General features: G+C 45.6%; 1 protein-coding gene across 2 annotated transcripts in view; it reads right to left on the reverse strand.

The window, feature by feature from the left end:
• LOC127659709 (cystine/glutamate transporter-like) overlaps positions 1-26,383 on the reverse strand; it is a 62,405-nt gene that overhangs the window by 15,817 nt on the left and 20,205 nt on the right. The window contains exons 1-2 of one of the 2 annotated variants that reach the window (XM_052149652.1): positions 11,218-11,700; positions 3,023-3,149 (exon numbers count right to left, since the gene is read on the reverse strand). In XM_052149652.1, coding sequence (XP_052005612.1) covers positions 3,023-3,149; positions 11,218-11,500 — 410 coding nt within the window. In that variant the 5' untranslated portion in view covers positions 11,501-11,700. Of the gene's footprint in view, positions 1-3,022; positions 3,150-11,217; positions 11,701-26,383 lie in introns of those variants that run through there. The other variant, XM_052149653.1, reaches the window with a different exon arrangement.

A 26,383-nucleotide genomic window follows, 5' to 3' on the forward strand; every position in this document is an offset into this window, starting at 1 on the left:
ACTGTTGTGGCCGGACCATTTCCGTCTCCTCAGAAAAATCCTGAATGAACTCCCGTATTTGCGCCGCTTAAATACCCGTATGTCCGGGGGCAGGATATACAAATATATACCAACTGCCAACTTCTCATTGGCCTTTTTTCATAGATCAGAGGTGGATATCGGCGCTCAAGAGAGACCCCTAGTGTTGCTTCTCTGACACAACGTCTCATTCCCTCCATCAGGGAACGGAGGTTATACGTAACCTAGACGTTTCTCCCAATGGCAGGCTAGCTTCTTGCATAGCAGCTCTGCCCTGAATGCGTGTGTGAATAGGTGAATGAGAGGCATTGTAAAGCGCTTTGTATACTGCTAAGGTTAAAAAGGCGCCAAGTGCAGACCATAATTGTTACGTTGGCAGATGAGGGCAGACGAGGGCAGATGAGGAGTGGGGATCTAGATGCAGCTTTATTGAAAATGATCAAGACAAACGACTGGAACAAACAAAATATCCACGATGGGAGAACAAAACATAAACACGAAAACATCCAGAACACAGGCAGGAGAAACATCCACGGAGAGCAGGAGAACACAGGCAATCATAGAACATTAACATTAACATTAACATTAACATTAACATTTACATTTACATTTACATTAACATTTACATTTACATTTACATTTACATTTGACTACCGACAAAGACTGAACAAACAACAGGGCTTAAGTACACAGGGATAATGATGATCAAACGAGACACAGGTGAGAACAATGAATGACTGGCAATGATGAGGGCAGGGAATTATGGGAAGTGTAGTTTAAGACAGGTGACAAGTGAGATCACGGGGCAGACAACAGGGGATCGTGACAATAATCTTCATTTAACGAACCAAATAGCTTTCAACAGTGTTTGATATAATGGCAAGTGATTTTCTAGTACCAAATTAGCAATTTAGCATGATTACTCAAGGATAAGGTGTTGGAGTGATGGCTGCTGGAAATGGGACCTGTCTAGATTTGATAAAAAAAAAACTTTTTTCAAATAGTGATGGCGCTGCTTTTTACATCAGTAATGTCCTATAGTAATGATTATAATTTATGATCAGTTAAATGCCACTTTGGAGAATTAAAGTACCAATTTCCTAACAACAAAATCTGTTCATTATGCCAAACATTTGGTCATCAGACTTACAGACGCATTTTGCGGGACAGTCCCGAAATTGGAAGCTTTGTCCCACGTCCCGCAAGTCATAAGCAGTGTCCCGTCAGTATAACTTTTTATCTTTATTATTATTTCGGCATTATTTATTTAATCGTCCTTTAATTAAAAAATCACTATAAAAAAGTTAATAAGAAAACACTGAACAAGCTCCGCACAGCCCAGCAAAGCACAGTTAAATTAACATTTAACATCACTGCAAAAATACATATAATATAAAATCAATATTTATTCACCTAGTACAATAATAGTAAGTTACCCTCATGTCCCGCATTGTCCCGCAAAATCAGGTCTGCTGACCTGCAACAGAGCAATAGCCAGGTGGTCACCCTATCGTTTGGTCTTTACCTCACAAATATTTAATTACCGGCTAAGGAGGTGTCCTTTAAACTGTTACACTGTTTTTACCCAGTCAATCTTTATTTAAGAAGCATGCTCTCTGAAATAGATACACTTTGCTCCTTCTGTAATGCTGTAGATAAATCTGCCCCTCACTTTTTGGGGGAATGTGCCCACGCAGTAGTATTTTGGAGAATTTCTTTTTATATATTATTTAAATACTCTTTGTACCTCCAACAACTCAAAAGCATTGAAAACCATTGTACTATGTAATGAATATAATGTCTTGGCATTATTGTAAAATATATCTGTAGTATTTTGTATTATGTATACTCCAGGCTTGTTTCTAAAAAAAAATAAAACATATCTGACGCAGTTGTTCATTGACTGGTCCTTAAACAAGCCCTCATATTAAATCTCCAATTGATTGACAAATTCACTTGTGAAATGGATTGCTGTGAACTGTGTGCCAATGATTGGCTTACGTTCAATAATATGGTAGTAAACAATACTAAATATTCTAAAGCCACTTTTATATTGTTTTATCAATGATTAACTCTTATGCTGCAAGAATGTAATGCATTTTAATTATCTGAATATTTTTTTATTTTATATATATATAATTTTTTTAGATTTAAAGATAACTATGTATAATTATTTTATCATTATGTATTGAATTATTGTTATATGAGGGGCTTTCTCAGCAAATATTTGTATATGTGATTAATCGCGATTAATTAATCAGGACTGTAATTAATTCGATTAAAAATTTTTATCGATTGACAGCCCTAATATATATATATATATATATATATATATATATATATATATATATATATATATATATATATATATATGCATTCCTGTTGACTGTTATTCACTATTTACAACTAAAATACAACTCACTTTTGGTGCCACTCTGTAAACATTTAACCCCAAAACTGGAGCTCACACAAGCCCATATGTTCAACAACACTTCCAGTTTTGGACACTGGGTGCAGTAGTTCGAATTTTGGTAAGGACAGACAGATTTCAGCAGGAGGATTTTCATCCTACTGGTGCCAAACTGTATCACAGTGAGATCAGTCTGCGTATACAAAAGTTCTCTGAGTTTAGTTTTATGCTTTTGCTTGAAGATTTTCACAATAACATTGTTTTGTGGTCTAAAGCTTGCTTGCTTTCAACCTAAATCAAAGGATTCACATATGTTACTCTAGTACATATTACATATTGACGTAGGCTTAATCCAGTCCCTGATCCTTTGCGTGAGAGACTCAGACAAACAGGGATGACTTTGTCATAAGTCACTTTATCTGTGCATTTTATTCTCATGACTGCCAGAACCTGCCAACAATATTGAGTGCTAACCTTCATCTGAGAGGGTTTTCTTTTGTTTATTTGGGGTGGTGGAGGGATTGTGTATGTTTATTCTGGTTGCATCTCAGAGACCTGACGATGAAGACAGAGGATGAAGGACGCTTTACTGACCTTATGGCAATCATGTCTACCCACAACCGCACAAAAGCCATTTGTGGACCAAACGCCTCCATAATGTACGTGTAATGGCCGCCAGACTTCTTAATGCAGGTTCCCAGCTCAGCGTAGGACAGAGCACCTGTGAAAGAGGAACAATAATAAGAAGAACAAAAGAATAGAATGAAATATGAAGGCATACTAACTTTATGCTTTGGTAGGATTGAAGAGATAGTGACTGGACAAAGGCCATCAAGATCCAATCATCAAGTGGTCACAAGATCTACACATCTCTAAAGGAACATGGTTAAGTCAGGTCAATAGACCATCTGCTCACCTTCTGAAATGGCAGTTAGACAAGCTCTTCAACAGATCTGTATATTTTAATGCCGTAATGAATACTATGTTAAAATATGATGACTGCTTCACTCACAGCCCTTGACTTTTGAGCTTCAAAATGTAAATGTACAAAACGTTTTAAAATACAGGCATCTGCACAAGCAGAATAAGTGGCAAAAGAGTTAAGAATTAAGATTCATGGTCTCTCCGAGAGAAATTGTGGATGAATGGGCAGAGTTTTTTTAAATGGCGGCTCCACTCTTCCTCAAAGCCTGCAGGCAACAGCACACAAAAGAGAGCTGACAAGTGTGAAATGATTCCTGACATACACATGAATACACACACTATCAAACAATGCTCGTCTTATACACAAACTAATTCTTCCTCGACACATACACAAAGCCATCAGCCTCCACAGTGTCAGACCAAACACTCTGCGTAGACAAAGTACGGCATATGACAATATCAGGCACTATATTGCACAGACACATAACACACCTGCACACATTTATTGGCCCCTGTGCATTAGAGAGGCATTCATGTTCTTAGTTCATATCCTTAAATTCTTGCTAAATGAATATCCAGTAAAAACTGAACGTTTTACAGGTAGGAAGATCTTTATCAAAGTAACGTTTAATACTATACCAGCGCTTCAGAGGTTGCTGTGGGTCTTGTACAATTTAGCAATATTATATGTAGAAAAAAGTATTTAGAGACATAAATATATTCAGTATGCAGCCTGATCTCATTAAAATTCCGTGACTAGAAACATATTTGTAAAGTGGTATAATGTGGTTCACTACACATATCGCGTCAGTTCTAAGCCGAAATGTCCAATGTGTGGCACTAAAAGCAAGTTACATTTTTCTTCCAAACAGATGATGTTAGTAAGATAAATGCTCTATCGATTTTTAAACAGTCAAAATCTACCTCCCTATCCAGAGGTGGGTAGTAACATGTTACATTTACTCCGTTACATTTACTTGAGTAACATTTTGTGGAAAATTTCACTTTTAGAGTATGTTTAAAAGTGGGTACTTTTTACTCTCACTCAAGTAAATGTCTAATGTTTTACTTTTACTTCTTTACAATGTGTGACGTTACTGTTATTAAATTACTGGGTTTATTTGAATTAATGTGTAATTTATTGAGTGATTATTGAATGGGACTTTTACGAGAGCGGAAGATTACAGCTGCGCGCGATGAGATGCTCCCACTTGAGTGACGAGTGATTAGAGTTTTCAGGGTGATTCTGTAACTGGGCTCTTATGAGATCAGTTTTTAAAAGTACATCTTTAAATCAGTGCAGCAATATATCAGTGTGCTTTGTCCCGCATGTCATAAGCAGTATTTATGCATTTACTCCGCACCCTCGCGGGGGTACTGGAAACTATCGCAGCTACTTCAGGCGGATTAACTGTATAAATGCATGTAAAAATCCAAGTTCAGCATAAATTACTGGCATTCGCGTGATCGACAAATGGAGCGTGAACAGACAGCATTTCTGGGCGTGCACAGCGAGGTGAGACGTGCAGACGCAAGCAGTGTTGCCAACTATTTTCAATGGAAAGTAGCTAAAGCCTGCTCGAAAAGTAGCTAAATGTCGCCAGATGACGTCATGCCACATTAGCATATTAATGACGTCATCGCGTCGTATTTGCATTCTGCCTAATTTGTCGGTAGCCTACTTCAGTTTATCCGGTTATCTCCCCTAAACCGTGCTCATACTGTTTTTATATAAGTATATAGCCGAATGTCCAGTAAAACGGTTCTCAATTACATATTTTCTGTTAGACAACGGAACGGAACTTAGCTAACGTTACATGTTTATGAGTTTGAAGAAGGTTTATTGTTGTGTTTGGATAAGTAAAATGTATAGAGTCTGTAAATATACGATCTGAAGTCGGAGAGTTCAGAAACCGAACCGGAATGAACTAAAACTCTGATTAGTAGTGAATATAAGCGCATGCCAAGAAAAAACGGTCAAATTAAATGTTTTGAATTAAAACAAAGGAGAAGGCAGCTGCTATGTGATCACTGATTGGTTCCTGCTAACACAGCGTGCACATGCGCAGCTCATTCATGTCTATGTCCGCTGGCGTGCAGTCAACGGAATGTGCTGCTCCTCTCAGCCGCTCACTGAACAGAGCAGACGCAGCGGGGAAGTAAGACCTCACGCTTGCAGTACTGGCGATATTTGGAATTTGGAAAGTTGCTAAGGTTTGTCCAAAAAGTCGCTAGATTTGTCGCTAGTCGCTTTATTGAAAAAATGTCGCTAAAGAGGTCTGAAAAGTCGCTAAAAATAGCGACAAAGTCGCTAAGTTGGCAACAATGGACACAAGGCAGTAGTCGCAATGAGAGTGGCTGTGTTCGCAATCGTTCACTCATTCACTATTTCCTATTTAGTGAATGGCAGTTAGTGCACTATATCTCAGCAGTAAGTGAACGAAAGGAGTGAATTCGGATGAGAGTTTCAGAGCTCTGGGGTTGGTGCAGAAACGTCACATATGACATTTTAAAATACTTGGGCCTTATTTGTTATTCTTATTAAATAATATATTAATACAATAAATCTTCATTCTGTTTGTCATTTTTAATATAGACTGTGTGTTAATATAAAGAGTAAACACATTTGATCAAATAAAGAGTACATTTTAAAATGTATGTTTTGTCTCTCTGTTAGGAATTCCTTGTCTTGTTTCACTGTTGCCCTCTGTCTGCCATTATTGTCACCTTTGCATTCCATAGTTTTCACTTTTGTCCCTTGTTTAGCTCCACTGTCTCACTTGTCATTGTTTAGAACTACACTTCCCAGAATCCACCTGCCATCATCACTGCCATTTTGTTCATTATTTTCACCTGTGTCTCATTCTGTCATCACTCACTGTGTATTTAAGCCCTGCTTTTTGTTCACTCCTTGTCGTTCATTGAATGTTTTTAGCCTGGTGTGTGTTCCCTGCCTGTGTTTTCTAGTTTTATGTTTATTTCCCCATTGAGGGTTTTCCTTTGTGTTTTTTCTTGCTTGTTTACTTAATAAAGTTGAACTGCGATTGGATCCGCATCTCCTCGTCTGCTTCGCTGCCTCCATTCGTAACAGAACGAACGACCAAACATGGATCCAGCGGTTCGAAAAGCGAGCTGTCAGCTGCTCAGCCTTAGTCAGGGAAATCATCCGGTGGAGGACCACATCCGCGATTTCCTCGCGATTGCGAGTGCCACCGAATTCCCTGACTCCGACCTGGTGGGGTTTTTCCGGGCGAGCCTGAACAGTGCGCTCAAGGAGCGGTTGCCAAAGGCAACGCGCGGCTGGACGCTCCACGCGTTCGTGGAGGAGACTCTGCTGGCCTGCGGTTCACCGTTTACTGTGGGCGTCATCGAGGAGAACCCTGCCACTCCTAGCACAGTGGTAACTCTCCCTTCGCCCGTGGTTCGTCCCTTCACGCCTACCACGGCCAACGAGCCAGCGTTGCCAGCTTCGTCTGCCCGGCGGAGGAGGAGAAGAGGAAAGGCTTCTGCTCCCCAGTCTCCGCCTGCCACGGTCAGCGAGCCACAGCCCACGCCTGCCCCGGTCTGCGAGCCAGAGCCCTCGTCAGCTACGGTCAGCGAGCCAGAGCCCTCGCCTGCCCCGGTCTGCGAGCCAGAGCCCTCGTCAGCCACGGTCAGCGAACCCAAGCCAGCGCATACCACAGTCACCCAGCCAGTGCCTGTTGCCTCAGAGGTCAGTGAGCCAGTACCTGTCGCCTCAGAGGTCAGTGAGCCAGTACCTGTCGCCTCAGAGGTCAGTGAGCCAGTACCTGTCGCCTCAGAGGTCAGTGAGCCAGTGCCTGTCACCTCAGAGGTCAGTGAGCCAGTGCCTGTCACCTCAGAGGTCAGTGAGCCAGTGCCTGTAGCCTCGACCGTCCCTGAGCCAGCGCCTGTAGCCTCGACCGTCCCTGAGCCAGCGCCTGTAGCCTCGACCGTCCCTGAGCCAGCGCCTGTAGCCTCGACCGTCCCTGAGCCAGCGCCTGTAGCCTCGACCGTCCCTGAGCCAGCGCCTGTAGCCTCGACCGTTCCCGGGCTAATGCCAATAGCCTGGACTGACCAAAAGCCAGCGCCAATGGTCATGCCCGTCCTAGAGCCTGCGCCTTCCAAGCCTCCCGAGCTTTCCAGAGCTCCGCCTCCCGAGCTTTCCAGAGCTCCGCCTCCCGAGCTTTCCAGAGCTCCGCCTTCCGAGCCTCCCGAGCTTTCCAGAGCTCCGCCTTCCGAGCCTCCCAAGCTTTCCAGAGCTCCGCCTTCCGAGCCTCCCAAGCTTTCCAGAGCTCCGCCTCCCGAGCTTTCCAGAGCTCCGCCTCCCAGGGCTCCGCCTCTCGAGCCTCCCAGGGCTCCGCCTCTCAAGCCTCCCAGGGCTCCGCCTCTCAAGCCTCCCAGGACTCCGCCTCTCAAGCCTCTCGAGCCTCTCGAGCCTCCCAGGGCTCCGCCTCTCGAGTCTTCCAGGGCTCCTCTTGAGCCTTCCAGGGCTCCGCCTCAAGTCTCCCGAGCCTCCCAGGGCTCCTCTCGAACCTCCCAGTGCTCCGCCTCTCAAGCCTCTCGAGCCTCCCAGGGCTCCACCCCTCAAGTCTCTTGAGCCTCCCAGGGCTCCACCCCTCAAGTCTCTTGAGCCTTCCAGGGCTCCGCCTCTCAAGTCTCCCGAGCCACCCAGGGCTCCTCCTCCCAAGCCTCCTAGGGCTCCGCCTCCCAGGGCTCCATCTCTCTAGTCTCTCGAGTCTGCCAGGGCTCCTCCTCCCGAGATTCCCAGGGCTCCACCTCTCGAGCCTCCCTCTGCTCTGCCTCCTGAGCCTCCCACGGCTCTGCCCCCTGAGCCTCCCGAGCTTTCCATGGTTCCTCCTCCCTCGGCTCTGCCTCCTGAGGCCTCTCAGCCTCCCTCAGCTCCGCCTCCAGAGCCTCCTATGGCTCCGCCTCCCGAGCCTCCTGCGGCTCCGCCCCCTGAGCCTCCCAAGCTTTCCATGGTTCCTCCTCCCTCGGCTCTGCCTCCTGAGCCTCCCACGGCTCCGCCCCCTGAGGCCTCTGAGCCTCCAGAGCCTCCCTCAGCTGAGCCTCCCGAGCCTCCTGCTCCGCCTCCCGAGCCTCCTGCGGCTCCGCCTCCCGAGCCTCCTGCGGCTCCGTCTCCCGAGCCTCCTACGGCTTCACCGCCAGAGCCTTCCAGGTCACCACCTTTGTGGCCTCCTCCCAGGCCTCCTGACCCTGTTCCCGTCCTGTGGCCTTCCCCCAGGCCTCCTGACCCGGTCTCTGTCCTGTGGCCTCCTCCCAGGCCTCCTGACCCTGTTCCCGTCCTGTGGCCTCTTCCAAGGCCCCCTGACCCAGTCCCTGTCCTGTGGCCTCCTCCCAGACCTCCTGACCCAGTCCCTGTCCTGTGGCCTCTTCCCAGGCCCCCTGACCCAGTCCCTGTCCTGTGGCCTCCTCCCAGGCCTCCTGACCCTGTTCCCGTCCTGTGGCCTCCTCCCAGGCCCCCAGACCCAGTCCCTGTCCTGTGGCCTCCTCCCAGGCCTCCTGACCCAGTCCCTGTCCAGTGGCCTCCTCCCAGGTTCCCCAAACCTGTCCTTGCCCGGTGGCCAGCTCCCAGACCACCTGAACCTGTCCTTGCCCTTTGTGCCCCCTTGAACTTCCTGCCTGCCATCTGTGCCCCCTTGAACTTCCTGCCTGCCATCTGTGCCCCCTTGGACTTCCTGCCTGCCCTTTGTGCCCCCTTGGACTTCCTGCCTGCCCTTTGTGCCCCCTTGGACTTCCTGCCTTCCCTTTGTGCCCCCTTGGACTTCCTGTCTACCCTTCGTTGCCCCCTGGACTGCCTGTCTGCCCGTCGTTGCCCCCTTGGTCTGTCTGCCCACCACAAGCTCCCCCCCCAGTCAATGGACATTTTTTGTTTTATGTTGATCGTCTGGAATCCGATCCTTGAGGGGGGGCTATGTTAGGAATTCCTTGTCTTGTTTCACTGTTGCCCTCTGTCTGCCATTTTTGTCACCTTTGCATTCCATAGTTTTCACTTTTGTCCCTTGTTTAGCTCCACTGTCTCACTTGTCATTGTTTAGAACTACACTTCCCAGAATCCACCTGCCATCATCACTGCCATTTTGTTCATTGTTTTCACCTGTGTCTCATTCTGTCATCACTCACTGTGTATTTAAGCCCTGCTTTTTGTTCACTCCTTGTCGTTCGTTGAATGTTGTTAGCCTGGTGTGTGTTCCCTGCCTGTGTTTTCTAGTTTTATGTTTATTTCCCCATTGAGGGTTTTCCTTTGTTTTTTCTTGCTTGTTTACTTAAAGTTGAACTGCGATTGGATCCGCATCTCCTCGTCTGCTTCGCTACCTCCATTCGTAACACTCTCTATATGTTATTATGTTATTTTAATCTAGTAGTGATTTGTCAAAAAGTAATTTACTACATTCAGCATGAAATAAAACATTGCAGGAGTGAATGAAGCTGTAAACTCCTAGCTTGCATGTCTTACCCATGGTGGATTGTGGGAAATTAACCATCATCGAGTGTACTTGAAATGTACACTTGAAATTAGAGTGCATTTTGGGTAAGAATGAGTGAACAAAAGTAGGGAACGAGTGGCTCACTCAGAATTCAGACACTCCTACAAAATAGCGAAAACTCGAAATAGTGCACTATATAGTGGATAGGGGGTGGTTTCAGACACATTGAGTGTTCCACATTCAGGGATGGTGCCCTACGTATGCTGAGTTCTCTGCATTTAGAGAGCGGCAGTACTGCTGTATAGAACTAATGATCTTAATACTTACGACACTGAAAACTGTAACAATACTGAAATAAGATTTTTTAGAAGAATTTCTCAGCTCTGTAGGTCCATACAATGCAAGTTAATGGGTGGCAACATTTTAAAGTTAAACAAACAAACAAACACTATTCAGCATAAAAATAATCCATAAGTCTCTATTGGTTAAATCAGTATCTTCAGAAGTGATGTGATGTGATAGGTGTGGAAGAGAAACAGATCACTTTCACATACTTCTTGTGTTTTTGGTGATTCACATTCTTCTCTGCATATCGCCCCCTGCTGTCTAGAAAAAAATAATAAATATTTATCTGTGTCTCACCCACACCTATCATATCACTTCTGAAGATATGGATTTAACCACTGGAGTCTTATGGATTACTTTTATACTGCCTTTATGTGCTTTTTGGAGTTCATGTCAGTGTTGACTCATAAGAGTTGCCAAACTTGCCTAAATAATTTGGCAATGTCTATTATAATGTGCACAGTAAGCAACTTAAGCAAGACGGTTATTTCCAACAACTATTTGAACAAGTGGTTTAGTGCCCAACAGTAAAAATACTCTTTTAAACGTAATTACATGCATCCAGATCTCTCTCTTTCACTTTTTGTCTATGACTTAAACTAAAGTACTCTTCTAGTCCTTCATGAAAAAGGGTGGTTATTTAAATAAACAGAAGTGAAAGCAGGTGTGAGTGTGGATATCAGCCTGCCCCTTTAATAACACGTGCTTCTTACCATCAGAAGTGTAAAGCGGTGTGTCCTGAGCCTTATGAATGACTGAAATGTCAAAATAGCTGAGAGTTGATAAGCCATGTGAGTTTCGTCACCACCAACAAATGCTTAAGCCAGCTTCTGTAAAGTATTTTTCTTTCTTATTAAAATGCATTCTGTCACAAACTAGTTGATTGTTCCAAATGAGCAGGTGAAGTATGTAAGTTATTGAGACGTCTTTGACAGGAACTGAACAATGTGTGGTTCTATTTGCATCAGGAAATATAGGAAAAAGTGTGTGAGAGTATAAGCACATGTTAGCACATTCATGTTTGCATATGTTCAGGTACTGTATGTGTTGTGTTTTAAATTATGTGAAACTCACCGAAAAGAGAGAGAATCCCGCAGGCAACCCATACTACCAGTGACATTCCCACACTGCCAGAGTTTTGCAGAATTCCCTTTGGAGAGATGAATATTCCTGCTCCAATAATTGTCCCAATGATTATCGAGATTCCTCGGAGCAGGGTCACCTTCTTGCGCAGTTCCACCTTCTCCTTGGGGGCTCCATTGCTGTCTCCATTTGTGTTGAGAGGGTCTTTCTCTCCAAAATTACATTGAGTTGGACCCTCCTTGGCAAGGGGAACTGGCACTGTCCTCCTGGGCATCTTGTTAACTAACTCCTTCACAAACACACTCAAACTCACTCTTTTACACTCATCGGCACACAATTTGATAGAACTGATACTCTTCTAACACAATAGTGTGCCTCCCCTTGGCACATGTGAGGCCTGATCTAGGTGTTCTCAAAGCACAAAGTAAAGCAAACTTCTTATACGCTGTGACGAGTCTAAACTAATAAAATGTTAAATAGCCTCTCCCTCCACTTGCTCTCTCTCTCTCTCTCTCTCTCTCGCTCTCTCTCACCATTCTACTCTCTCAAACACTCCCCTTTTTCACTCCTTTACTGTTTGTCTTTCCCTTTTTTCCTCTTGTCCTGTAATCATGCGTTTATTGCATGTGTGAGTAAGGAGGTGTCATGTTGTAGAAACAATATTTAGTGGTGTCATTGTAGTCCTGAGTCATGATGTTTCAGCAGAAGTCTCCAATTCTCACCATTCTTCATGTGACATAAAAGGCATCTGTTGCTTCTTCCATTACACAAGTTGTTAGGTTTACTTTACACAACTCAGTCCTTCAGTGTATTCTCACTCCTTGCTTCCATGACCCATTTCACTGCACTTGTTGTAAACATGTTCTGATTACCAAGTGACTTGGCTTTAGACTGATGATAAACTCCTATTTCCCGCATCAGGTACTGAAGTTTGATCTTTTTGTCAATCAATGCTTATTATGTTGAAATAGGGAGTGAAAGTAAATCTAGGTCAAACCACACGTTTCTGTTTTTTTTTTTTATTGTATTTCTTTCATATGTGTGTTTAAGAAAGTGTGTGTGAGTGTGTGTAAAGCCTGATACAGTGTTCTGTAAATAAGAATGAAGACAGAGGGAGGCTGATGTAACATTACATCAGATCAGCCCAGACACACAGCAAGGACATTCACTTTTGTGAAATAATTTTGTGTGAAAGCATCTCGTGTGATTATGTGCAAGATTTTCATAGTAAATCTGAATAGTAAAGGAAGAAATATCACATAAATAGCACGTAAAACCCACAAAATTTCACATAAACGTGTATGGCTCTGTATTTACTCTTTGGATCACTTTTGACTATGAATAAATTCATATTAGTTGTGTGTACACTTGTAATTTTTCCTCTGTAATCTCACTTCCCTTATGTTCACATGCATGCTTCACTCTCTAAAAAGTATTTATTTTTCTTATTTATTATAAAAAAAAATGTAAAGCCTGGTGCCATAGGATAACTTTTTACATTCTACAAAAAACATTTTTTTTCTCAAGCATTAAGAAAAAAAAAAAAATAATAAAATAAAATAAAATCTACCCACCCATGTTGTTCCAAACCATTTGACTTTATTTCTTCTGTGGAACACACAAGAAGAAATTTTACAGAACATCACAATCGCTGATTCCCCTACATTAGCAGGTGATAGTGACTCACGTTAATGCACCCCAAAGTGTCAAAATTATTCCATTTGACTTTTAAGTCTTCTTAAGAAATACTATCTCTTTTTATGTCAAATAGACCACAATTTAAGTCACTCTAAAATCAAATCATTGATCAATTCCATGTATAGAGCACCCAAATAAAATATGGTTATACATTAATAACATCAAGCCTCATTGGTTCGTGCACGTCATATGGGTTTGGAACGACATGAGAGTGATTACATGATGATATAATTTAAATATTTTGGTGAAATTACTAAAGATCAGCCATGTAACTATATGTGGTGCAAGCTGATAGGTTCTTTGACTTGTTATCTTTTATCCAAAACGGTTATATTGGACTTTACTGTTACTGTTGACTGCGTAATCTGCGTATAGAGAGTGGTGGAACAGCAACTTTGTACATATCATTAATGGGTCATTCCTACAATTCTGTGACATAACGACTTTGAAAAGTTTGAAAAATAAAAGTTTCTTCATGTTTCATCATTACAGGGACATATTAAATATTGTATTAGTCATACTGGTCAAGCTATATTTCTAAAAACTTCAGATGTCCATCCAGTTCAATGGGCAGCATCAGGGTGGACAATAACAGGGTTGAAATTCAGTGGATAAATTAGCCAATACATGGTCTGTGATTGATATCTAGGAAACATATTTGTAAACCAATATTTACGATTCCCATATATCTTCTCATAACAGGGTGGACGTGTTATGCTTGACCACATATGACTAACGCCACAAAATAAAGGAAAACATAAATAAAACAACAGAGTTATAAACTTCATATAATTCAAAGTAATTTTGCTGAATGGGTAATGTACACCTCCTGAGTGTGTGATGTAATTTCCTAACATACAGTATATCTTCAATGAAAGATCATAATATCATGACATAACAGTGTGCACAAGAAATCAATGGACACACAAACAAACTGTAAGTGAGAGAATGTAACACTAAACTCTTAACTGTATTTGGGGGAAATATAGAAATCCAATGATTTAGCATTTATTTTTGTCATAGATGTTTGACGTGCAGTTTTGGGGACATGAGAAAATGACACAGTGCAATAGAAAAGGATTTCAGTTTGTAAGGAGGTTTAGATGGGCAAGGAGGAGGCGAGAACCGGCTTAACAATATAAATTATATTTGATTAAATAAAAAGACACTCACAAACAAATACAGGGCAATTCTCTCTCTCGAACTGTCATCACCGGCCGCCTTTATCCCTCACTTGCCCCATCAGGCTGATTGGGGACCGGGCGTGCATCATTCCAGCCCGGCCCTGCCCTCATCCGCTCTACACTCCTTCCGCTGTTGCCTCAGGCTGGGGAGTCCCCGGAAATTATGTATGCCCCCCCCCCAGCTCACTCACCGGTTCTCTGATGCACCGTCCCGTGGTCCCTGATCACTCCTCCACACTCTCAGGCGGACGACAGCTGCTCCTCCCCGGGCGGACCGGAGTCAAACCTCCGACCCCCAGTGGACAGAACGTCCGTCTGCTTTAATGTCACCATGTGGGGACACTCCTCCACCCATGGCAGCGGCTCCATCGCTCCAGACACTTGGGGAGTCCAGTCCCCACTCATCCCGCGGACAGTGGCCGTTCGCAGTTAGGCTAGTCCGTCACCCGGACGGATGGCAGCGGCGCTCCCTGGGTGGACGGCAGTGTCAAGGACTCTGCGACGGGCATCCCTCCTCCTTCCCGGGATTCGGCACCAGTGTAAGGGGGTTTAGATGGGCAAGGAGAAGGCGAGAACTGGCTTAACAATATAAATAATATTTAATTAAATAAAAAGAAACACAACACATTCAGGGCAGCTGCCCATAATTCTCTCTCTCACAAACTGTCGTCACCGGCCGCCTTTATCCCTCATGCACCCCATCAGGCTGATTGGGGACCGGGCGTGCATCATTCCAGCCTGGCCCTGCCCTCCTCCACTCTACACAGTTATTTAAATTTGTACTTTTATGCCCACAGAAGTGTGTAACATTATACAAAGTCTTTATGTTTTTTAACCAATCGGGTGAAATAAAACAAAATAAATACCACACACATTTGTAATTTGGTCTTAAATGACACAGAAGGAATGACCCATATTTACAGGAGTTTGTGTGCAAGACGCTGCTTTACATTGAAAAACAGCTCAGACGGATGCAAAAATGTGTTTAGTGCGAACGTCCCCTACTAAACTTCAAATGGAAATGCTTTAATATAATGACCAGGAAGAAGAAAGAAAGGGAGAGAAAAGGCTTAACATGAAAATAATGCATTTCTATGTTTTGGCAGTAAATAGTGTTTATCATAAGGGAAATGTAAGAAAATCACATTATGTTTTAACTATCCCTGTACTACTGTACTTTTATTTTGAATTATGCAGTAATGCAGTGTTTCTTACCTCTCTCACTCTCTCTCTCTCTCTCTCTCTCTCTCTCTCTCTGAGTTCTGACATGTGCAATAAAATGAAATGGCATGTCATGAATAGGTGTGTTTACTGGTGTTTTAAAATCCCAATGGTGGGAAACAATTAGAATGCACTTGAATCCTTAATCACTTTGTCAAAATTATCTTCTGACACAAAACTCTCACTGATTGTCACTGATCAACTGTGTAAACAACAGCCGATATCCCACACAACTCATGCGAAAGGTGTGAGCATTTCTGGTAAATTTCTCTTGATTTGTGAAACATTCCCAGCAGTTTGGGTGTATGACGCTAAAATACGGGACAAACGGCATTGTGTATGTATTTCATACGTAACACAATTTTTTACTTCAATTTTGGGACGATTCCTTATTTTACAGGACGTTTGGCATATTTTGTTAATTAATTTGACCTGATACTGCTTCAGCGTGAGGGTACTCTCTCTCTCCACATACTGTCATATATTCTCTCAGTCGATGATGACGGTGACATCAGTTGTCAGGGCTGGGGAATGGCAGAATTCAAGTGATAATGCACCAATTACAACAAAGAATCTCCAGTTTCACAAAACAACATCCAATACAATTAAATGGAAACTAACGACATTAGATTATGCACTTCTGAAGCAGCAAAACAAGTGGGTATACCAAGGGTATACACAAATACTGATCCTTAGAAGTCGTTATACACAAACAGCCCAGGGAAAAAAGTAAGCATATGGTACATGAGTATGGCCCAGACTACACCACTGGTATGTATGTGTATTTTATAGAAGTATAAAGAGTCTATAGTTGCACTTCAGCAACAGCAGCAGCAGCAGTAGCAGCAGCAGCAGCAGCGTAGCAGATCTAGTCCGCCATGACCAATATCCATCAATATGTCTGTGGCAGCGGGGGCGTGGTCAAGCGCCCGTCCGGGAGAGAAGAGCGGTAAGGGCGCTCACACCTGAGCTAAATTATGCCTAACACCTGTCTCTAATTGCAGTAGAGCGAGGAGAGCGGATTAAAAGCCAGCAGCCACAGAGCAGAGGGAAGCCCGACCTACAGCAACCCAGTGTTTCCTGTACGGATATATGTGTGTATACACAGTATAGAGTGTGAATAATAAAAAAGGCTTACCTTGTGCCAGAGACCTGTTCCCTGTCCTCTTTCAAGAAAGGTGTCACACTGGTGCCGAAACCCGGGACATTAACAATGGAACAATGTCGCCCCATAGAGTCCTCCCAGCTGGCGGAAGTCCTCCAATCCCTCGCGACACTCCATCAGAGCCACCAACAATCCCTGCTTGAGCTCCGGCAAGACCAGGATCGGCGGTTCTTCGAAATCATGCGGGCTCAAGCAGAGGACCGACACGCTATCCGGAGCCTACTCAGCCAGGAGGCCGCTCCAGCCGCAGCCGCGACCCCGACACCAGCGCCACGCTGTTCCCCACCCGCGCTGCAGAAGATGGGGCCGGCAGATGACCCTGAGGCGTTCGTCGACCTCTTCGAGCGGACAGCAGAAATTTGGGGTGGCCCCAAGACCAATGGGCGCCCGCCTAGTCCCTCTTCTGTCCGGGAAGCACAACTCGCGGCCCAACAACTGCCGGCAACAAGCCTCCTGGCCTACCACGACCTGAGGAAAGCCATCCTGCAACGGGTTGGTCGGAGCCCGGAGGAAAGTCGCCAGCTCTTCCGGCCCTGAAGCTCGAAAAGTCCGACCGCCCGCTTGCGCTCGGCCAGCTGCTCCGTGATGCCTGTCGGAGGTGGCTGCTCGCGGACCGCGGCGCCGAGGAATTAATCGACCAGGTGGTACTGGAGCAGTTTGTTCAGCGCCTGCCCCGAAGACGGCCGAGTGGGTCCAGTGCCACCGCCCGGCGCCGCTGGAGGAGGCCGCTCAACTCGCTGGAGGACCACATGGCGGCGATTCCCAGGGCGGATGAGCCCTCTCTGTCTGTCTCCCCTTCCCCTGTGTCTTCCCCTGTTTTTTTCCCTCCCCTCTTCCCTCTCGCTCTGCTCTCTCCCCAGGGTCCGCTCCTGCCCTCGCAGGCGCTGAGCGCTTGCGCCTCAACTCCCCGCCTTGGGAACACCCGCCAAGCCCTTCCCCATCTTTCAGCCGCCTCCTCCTCAGGTGGGGGCACCCGCCAGCACGGGTGCGGCCGCAGCGCCTGGGCCGGTCTGCTGGAGGTGCGGAGACCCGACCACTTCCGGATCAGTGTCCGCTGATGGAAGTAGGGGCAGTGGTGCGGTCTCCGATGTTCCACAGGCTGCCCCCGATCGGGTTGGAGCCGCACCGGATTCGGTAAGAATCTAGGGGTACATACCAAGCTTTGTTGGATACCGGCTGTAACCAGACCACCATCCACCAACGCTTGGTTCAACCCGGGCTTTGGGCTCAGCTAAACTGGTGAGGGTAAGGTGTGTGCACGGGATGTTCACAAATATCCCGTGGTGACTCTGGCGATCAAATTCAGGGGAGAAAAGCATAGTGTAGAGGCAGCGGTTAGCCTCGCCTCACCCATCCGCTAATTTTGGGTACGGATTGGCCGAATTTTAGAAAATTATTGGAGGGGGTTTGTGCGGATGGGTCCTGCATGAAAGTGAAGGGTGTGTGATGTGCGATGCTTTGGCGGGGAGGCGGAGCCGGGCCATCCTCGGCCGCTCGAATGACGGGAAGGGGCGAGGTGGACGCTCCTCCTCTCAGGGAATTCTCGGAGGGGACTTCCCTTGGAGCAGTCGCGAGATGAAACCCTTAAGCACGCTTTTGACCAAGTGAGAGTAATCGATGGTCAACAACTCCGCCGGTGTCGCCGTTTCATATCCGTGATTTTTCGCTTATTAAAGATCGCTATACAGGGTGACGAGGACGCCCAAACAAAGGAGGAAGTAACGCAATTATTGATTCCACGGAGCCGCCGGAAATGGTTTTCCAGGCGGCTCACTATAATCCTATGGCCGGTCACCTAGGGGAACGGAAAACACTTCTCCGCCTAATAGCCCGCTTCTATTGGCCGGGCATTGGCGGTGACGCCCGCAGGTGGTGTGCGGCGTGCCGTGAATGTCAGCTGGTAAACCCACCGCCACCCCAAAAGCGCCATTGCGCTCTCTACCATTAATCGAGGTCCCCTTCGAAAGAATTGGGATGGACCTCGCCGGGCCATTAGAACGGTCAGCACGCCGGACATCGCTTCGTGTTAGTCCTAGTGGATTACGCGACGCTGATATCCGAAGCAGTGCCTCTGAGCAACATCTCCGCGACGCAGTGTTGCAGGGGCACTCTTCAAGATAATCTCCCGGTGGGGATCCCGAGCGAAATCCTCACCGATCAAGGCACAACTTTTATGTCACGTAACACTTCGCTAACTTTACGAGCTCTTGGGCATCAAATCGACTCACGACTAGCTGCTACCATCCTCAGACAGATGGCCTAGTGGAACGGTTTAATAGAACGCTCAAGAACATGATTCGTGAATTGCATACACGATGACGCTTAGAAATTGGGATAAGTGGCTAGACCCCTGTTGTTTGCGGTACGAGAGGTCCCGCAAGCCTCCACCGGTTCTCCCCGCTTGAGCTGTTGTACGGGCGACGCCCGCGGTGTCCTTGACGCCATCCGCGAAGCATGGGAGGAGGGACCTTCTAACAGTAAAAATGAAATTCAATTCGCTCTTGATCTTAGAGCAAAACTCCACACACTGGGGCTTACTAACACAGGAGAATTTGCTCCAAGCTCAAGAACGCCAACGCCGGCTGTATGACAGGGGTGCTCGGCTACGGAATTTGCACCGGAGACAAGGTACTCAGATTACTCCCAACATCGAAGCTCTAAATTACTCGCCAAGTGGCAAGGACCCTTTGAGGTCACACGACGAGTGGGGGATCTCGATTATGAGGTTGTACGCACTCGACAGAGGGGCGCTGCCAAATTTATCACCTCAACCTCCTGAAATTATGGAGGGAGGAGGCGGCCTCTGTGACGCTGGCCACGGTAGTTCCGGAGGGGCGGAGCTCGGACCGGAGATAAACAAAGACTACAATCTCAACACTCCGGTCACTTGTGGAGACCAACTCTCACCGCTGCAGCTCACAGAGGTTTCTGAGTTACAAAAAGAGTTTGCGGACGTGTTTTCCCTCTCCGGCCGCATAAACCTCATACAGCACCACATCGAGACCGAGCCGGGCGCTGTGGTGCGTTGTCGCCTCTATCGCTACTCCGAACATAGAAAGAAAATCGCTCGGAAGAATTAGATGCAATGCTTGATATGGGCGTAATAGAGGAATCCCACAGTGATTGGTCCAGCCCGGTTGTTCTTGTTCCCAAGAGTGATGGGTCTGTTCGGTTCTGTGTGGATTACAGAAAAGTCAACGCGGTGTCTAAATTTGACGCTGCACTCCAATGCCCCGTGTTGATGAACTGCTCGATCGGTTAGGTACTGCTCGATTTTACTCGACCCTGGATTTAACAAAGGGTTATTGGCAGATCCCCTTGACACCAATGTCCCGCGAGAAAACAGCCTTCACCACGCCGCTTGGATTACACCAATTTGTAACACTTCCTTTCGGTTTGTTTGGGGCACCAGCCACGCTTCAGCTGCTCATGGATCGAATCCTCAGACCGCACACCGCGCACGCCGCTGCCTATTTAGATGACATCATCATTTATAGCAATGATTGGCAGCGGCACATGCAACATCTGAGGGCCGCCCTGAGATCGCTGCGGCGAGCGGGCTCACAGCAAACCCTAAGAAGTGCGCGGTTGGGCGCGTGGAGGTACGGTATCTGGGGTTCCACTTGGGTCATGGCCAGGTGCGCCCCCAAATTGATAAGACCGCGGGCGACATGCGACTTGCCCTAGACCCAAGACCAAAAAGGGGGTGAGGCAGTTCCTGGGGCTGGCTGGCTATTACAGAAGATTTGTACCTAATTATTCGGACGCCACCAGCCCGCTGACTGACCTCACTAAAAAGGGGGCTCCAGATCCGTCCAATGGTCGGAGCAGTGCCAACAGGCGCTTACGCAGATTAAAGCTGCACTTTGTGGGGGCCGCTTTTGCATGCACCTGACTTCTCTCTCCTTTCTATTACAGACGGACGCTTCAGACAGAGGGCTGGGGGCCGACTCTCACAGCTGGTGGAGGGGAGGAGCCTCGTGCTGTACATTAGCCGGAAGCTCTCCTTAAGGGAGACTAAGTACAGCACCGTGGAGAAGGAGTGTCTGGCCATCAAGTGGGCGGTCCTCACCCTCCGATACTACCTGCTGGGGCGGGCCTTCACCCTCTGCTCGGATCATGCCCCACTCCAGTGGCTCCATCGCGATGAAAGATACCAACGCCCGGATCACCCGCTGGTATCTAGCCCTCCAGCCTTTTAAGTTCAAGGTGGTCCACAGACCGGGGTGCAGATGGCTGCCGCCACTTCCTCTCCAGAAATGGGGAGTGGTAGGCAGGCCGGATGACGCCTCGCCTGAGTCGGGCGGTGGGGGTATGTGGCAGCGGGGCGTGGTCAAGCTCCCGTCCGGGAGAGAAGAGCTGTAAGGGCGCCACACCTGAGCTAAATTATGTCTAACACCTGTCTCTAATTGCAGTAGAGCGAGGAGAGCGGATTAAAAGCCAGCAGCCACAGAGCAGAGGGAAGCCCGACCTACAGCAACCCAGTGTTTCCTGTATGGATATATGTGTGTATACACAGTATAGAGTGTGAATAATAAAAAAGGCTTACCTTGTGCCAGAGACCTGTTCCCTGTCCTCTTTCAAGAAAGGTGTCACACTGTCATACCCACATTCACATTCTATATCTTTCCGAGAGTTGTCATGACTGAACTATACCTTTAAAGTGTCCAGAAATCAATATGCCATTCTGAGGAACCTATAATGAAAGCTCAAAAGAACCATTTTCAGCAGAACAAGATCCCTACAGCATAAAATGGTTCTACAAGATAAGAGAAGTGTTATTTGTTGAACATAAGGTGCTGCAAAAGAAAAAATATTGTGCACCTTATGGCACATTGTGTGAAGAGGATACAAGTATGCATTGAATGGAGGATAATGCCTAAATAGTGCCTAAATAGTTTTCACCTATCAATTAAAGGGGTCATGAAATGCTCTTATTTTATATATTTTTATTAACTCTCCTAAGGTCCAGTGATAATGTTAGTAATATTATTTTGTATTTGTATTTGTTTTTTTGTTTTTTTTGGCAAAAGCAATGTTTGGGAGTCTAACATGTTTAGTGTATTTCCTATTGACACACTAAAGATAAAGATATAAATAGCTTAATCTTAAGATAAATATCTTATAAGATAAAATGTTTTAAAATATCTTATTTGTCTAAGACTTTTGCACAGTAGTGTATGGATGTGTTTATAAGTGTGTGAGTGTGTATGTGCACATCTTTAGAGAGGATGAGACTATGGCCAAAGTCTTTTTAGCACGTCAGTCCACTCGGTGGCCATCTTTGTAATGCTCTCGGGCAGCAATTTTTCTATGTAAACAAGCTGCATACAAGTGCAGCTCCTGTCTACTTCAATGGGGAAAGACCAAAATCTCTAAAATGGTTGGTCAAGAATACGATCAAAGAACATTTAAAATCAACAGTAAAATCTGACAACACCTGTATCATAAATTGTGCTTCTTTAGCTGAAATGATGCCAAAACACACAATTTTCCCAGCTTGTATAACTAATGTGCATGCACATCTCGAGTTGATTGACAGGTGATGGCTGTATCTGAAAGGTGATTGGCTCTTGTACCTGTAAGGTAGGACTTCCTTTTCTACATCCGTTGACTGTTCCAATTTATCCTATTAATTTTAATAGAAGTGGCCCATCTCTACTAAATACGTTCTGCTATGGCTGAACACAGCTACACATTGAGGGAATTCAATGGTACACACTGTTCAGTTATTAAGAGTGTGGGAGAGAAAACCCCATTAAAGAAACAACAAATGTGTCTCATACACTCCCAGAACAATTTTACTGAACAGCTGACCCCAAAAATATGCCCTAGGTTTTTGCACTTGCTCCCTATGCTGAAAAAGAATATATTCTCAAGAAACAGCTCTCCTCCGCAGTCCAATAAAAAATAATACAATGAGGGACATGAGTGATCATCATGAGATGGAAAAAGAGTCAATGGAAAAGTACTGTACATGTATCAGTATTCTACAACAACCACATCACTCAACATATTCTCAAGACTGAACATTTCAGTATTAAACTACATTTTTCCTTTTATATAAATTTCTTTAGAGATCTTAAAAAAACATTAGCACAGCGAGGCACATAAACTCCTAACTTCCAAAGAAAGTTAAGTAAGTAAATAAAGATCCAGATTTCAGAGTATCCTTTATTTGATAGGGATTGTGTACTTCAGGCTAGCTTCATGGAATAAATGTGAAGGGGATTAAGTGGTCGTCTTGCTATAAAATGATTCAAAGAAGTGTGTGAGAGAGAGAGAGAGAGAGAGAGAGAGAGAGAGAGAGAGAGAGAGAGAGAGAGAAGTGAAGGCTCAAACCTACCCTCTTCCCCAGAATGGTGGATTCTCCCTATACAAAGGAGACCCCAGACATTTATCCAAACATCCTTTAATCTCTCTCTCTCTCTCTCTCTCTCTCTCTCTCTCTCTCTTTCTGTGTTTGTATGTGTTTTAAGTATGTCAGGCTGTGTTTTCAGCTTGAGTGGTGAGGCCTGAGGGAAGCCTGTGGGAAAATTAGCACCTCTCTATTTCACTCATCTACTCTACTAGAATCTAAGTCCAGACTAACTTAACTAAACTTAATGGATTATGAAAATGTGTCATTAATAAAAAAAAAATTAATTTCATATTGTCATTATTTACTCACTCCTCAGTTGTTCCAAAACTGCAAGAATTTCTTTCTTCTGTGGAACACCACAAGTGAATTTTTGGCCACTCTTTTACATGTAATGAAAGCAAGTGAGGACTGTGGCTGTCAAGCAAATGTAAAAAACAACAACATAAAACAACTTGTTCTCATTACATATAATTGAACTTGAGTCTCTGACGTCAAACCCGTGTCATCATGCTTGAGGCAGAATATTTTTTATGTATTGTAGCAAAACTTGTGAAGGATGTGTTACGGTGAATGCCAGGTGTCCTTGATCGATGATTAAAAACTTACATTTATGTTTGATCTTCACATAAAATGATTGTAAGACTCGGAACACTCCCGGAATGAAATGGGTTACTTCAGCATTGCAGGATGTGTACAGACAGATTAAATAGACAGATAAACAACAGATTAAATATTAACCACTGTGAATAAATGTGATCAAATTAAATGAGAATCATACCCCCAACATATATCACGATGACAAAATTGTACCCCAACATATAATTAAACAATGTTAAAATTCTAATGCCCATCGCGTCAGTCGGTTGATGTCAAAGTTTTCACGTTGAAAAGAACGCACTTGCCGGATGTGTCATAAAACTGATGCCAGAAGGTGCTTTTGGCATCTGTAGATTGACACGCAGGGCTATTGAACAAACGTCAGAGAATGTGTTGCATAAAAGTATATTAAAAGTCATCTATATAACTCATACACTAAATTCGTCATTCGTCAAAGTAATTCGATAGATTTGTTTGAGAAAAATACCTATATTACAGCCCCAGTCCACATTTATTTGATTATAAAGAAAAGAGTGGCCAAGATGTTCTTCAAAAATTCACCTTTGTGTTTGACAAAGGAAAGTCACACAGGTTTGGAATGACATTCAACATGAAAACTTGTCATTTTTGGGTGAGCTATTCCTTTAAAGATCAAGAAGATTCAGGGCCCCATTCCAACAAGTATGGAGTTCCACAAGTTCTATAATTATGAGTTCTTATTACAGTATAGCACATTATGCTAAAAACAGGAATGTTATGTACAATTAAACTGTATATACTTTTCTTAGGTGTAAAGTAGAGGTCAACCGATAGTGGGTTTTGCCGACACAATAACTAAGGTTGGAAAACAGGCCGAGAGACGACTAATCAGCCTCTGAAATAGTTTCAGTGGAACCGCAGTCTTCTGTCTGAACGCATTCATACAGGCCAACACCGACTGTGCATACTCGTTCGTGAGGCACACCGTCATCTAGACTGAGTCCAACTCCAGTTCTAGAAAAGAGATGCTCTGAACCGGGAGGAGCTTGCTCTTTTTTCCCAGTTAACCCTAGCCGGTTGAGGTGCATGAGCACCAGGTCCCTGTGTGCACACAACACGTGCCGAGAGTGAGCTAGAATTAGCCAGTCATCGACATAGTTGATAATGCGGAAGCCCACTTCCCTTACCGGGGCAAGGGCAGCCCCTGCGACCTTCGTGAAGACGCGAGGGGACAAGGACAGGGTCTGTATCGAGGCAGAATCGAGACGTGGGAGAACACGTCCTTCATGTCTACCGCCACGAACCAATCTTGATGCCGGACACTCGTTAGAATGCATCTTAACGTCAACGTCTTGAAGGTGAGTCTGTTTAAGGCCCAGATCAGAACTCGTAAGTCCAAGATTGGCCGCAACCCATCATCTTTTTTCGGTACAATGAAGTAGGGGCTGTAGAACCGACTCTTCATTTCGGCTGGAGGGACAGGCTCCCATATCGCACGCTTCCATACAAGGGTGGCAATTTCCGTGAACAAGGTGGCGGCATTCTCGTCCTTCACCCTTGTGAAGTAGACATTGGGAAACCTGGGCGGAGGCCTGGTGAACTGAATCACATAGCCGAGTCGGACGGTCCGGGTCAGCCATCGCGACGAGTTGGAAATCGTAAGCCACGCGTCCAAGCTCCGGGCGAGAGGGACCAGGGGAACAATTTTGTCGGACGTACTGGCGGGTGGAGCCTCGCGGCAGGGCGGAGCCAGGGAAGCCACATTCACGGGGTTTGAGCTGTGTGGTGGTGCTGAGTCGAGAGACATCAGAGCACTTACTTGACTCCTGATACTCACTGGTGGATTGGTCGAGGAGGGGGGAGGAGGTGTTTCGTACCTTCAGATCCTACATAAGTCCCACCTTTCAGATCCTACATAAGTCCCAGGGCAAAATTACCCTTGCAGTTCATTCAGCACCTTGGCTTGGTGGACTTGCAGGAGAGCCATGGCGTGCAGGGCAGAGGCGGCTTGTCCAACGACGCCATAGGCTCTAGCCGTCATGGATGACGTGAGCCTACAGGCCTTGGACGGGAGCTTCGGGCGCCCTCGCCAGGGACCGGCTCTTGGCAGGCACAGGTGCACCGCGAGTGCCTTATTCACAGGGGGCATTGGCGAGTAACCCCTGGCCGCTCCGCCATCGAGGGTAGTGAGAGTGGGGGGGGGTCGTGCTGAGAGATCGGGACCGGGCAGTGAAAGGTGCCTCCCACGAACTCGTCAGCTCCTCGTGCACTTCCGGGAAGAAAGGAACTGGGGCGGGGCTTTGCTGTGAGCAGCTCAGATACCAATCGTCGATTCCGCGTCTGGGTGATCTCATGCTATGCTCGAAAACTCAACACCATTGCGGGCACTGAACAAAAGGTCGAACTCGCCCTGAGACAAACCGGCGCACTCATCTGGAAGCCTAACTGGAGCAAACGAGCGTGCCGGGGAATGGGAGGTGGAGGTGGTCCCATTGTGGTCCCCAAATCGCCCCCAGTGCTCGCTGCACTGGCCTCATACCAGTAGGTAGAAGGGCCAAGGTAGGAAGCCGCTGAGGTGACTTGCTTTCTTACGAAAGCGAGCCGTGATCGCAACGTTGCCATGGTCATGCCCTTGCAGTGAGGCTTGGCGTAATGATTGATTTACATATAATCTTGGCTTTAATGATTGATTTACTGCTGATAATTAACTTGTAAATTCACTTAGATAACATCTTCAGGGTACTCATGTTTATAATCTGACTGGAACATATAGGATGCCCCTCAACCCAGGAAAAAACAATATGCACAAATTCATAAGCGATTTTTTTATATTCAAAACAGTATATTAAGAGTAAAGGTAAGCAGTTTCCAAACAGCTAATCTTAGCGTCCTCTCCACCTTGTCAGCAATGCCATTCTCCAGTGCAGTGATTCGTTATAAACAAATTAATTA

The sequence above is a fragment of the Xyrauchen texanus genome, chromosome 19, assembly GCF_025860055.1.
Source record: "Xyrauchen texanus isolate HMW12.3.18 chromosome 19, RBS_HiC_50CHRs, whole genome shotgun sequence".
Taxonomy (NCBI): Eukaryota; Metazoa; Chordata; class Actinopteri; order Cypriniformes; family Catostomidae; genus Xyrauchen; species Xyrauchen texanus.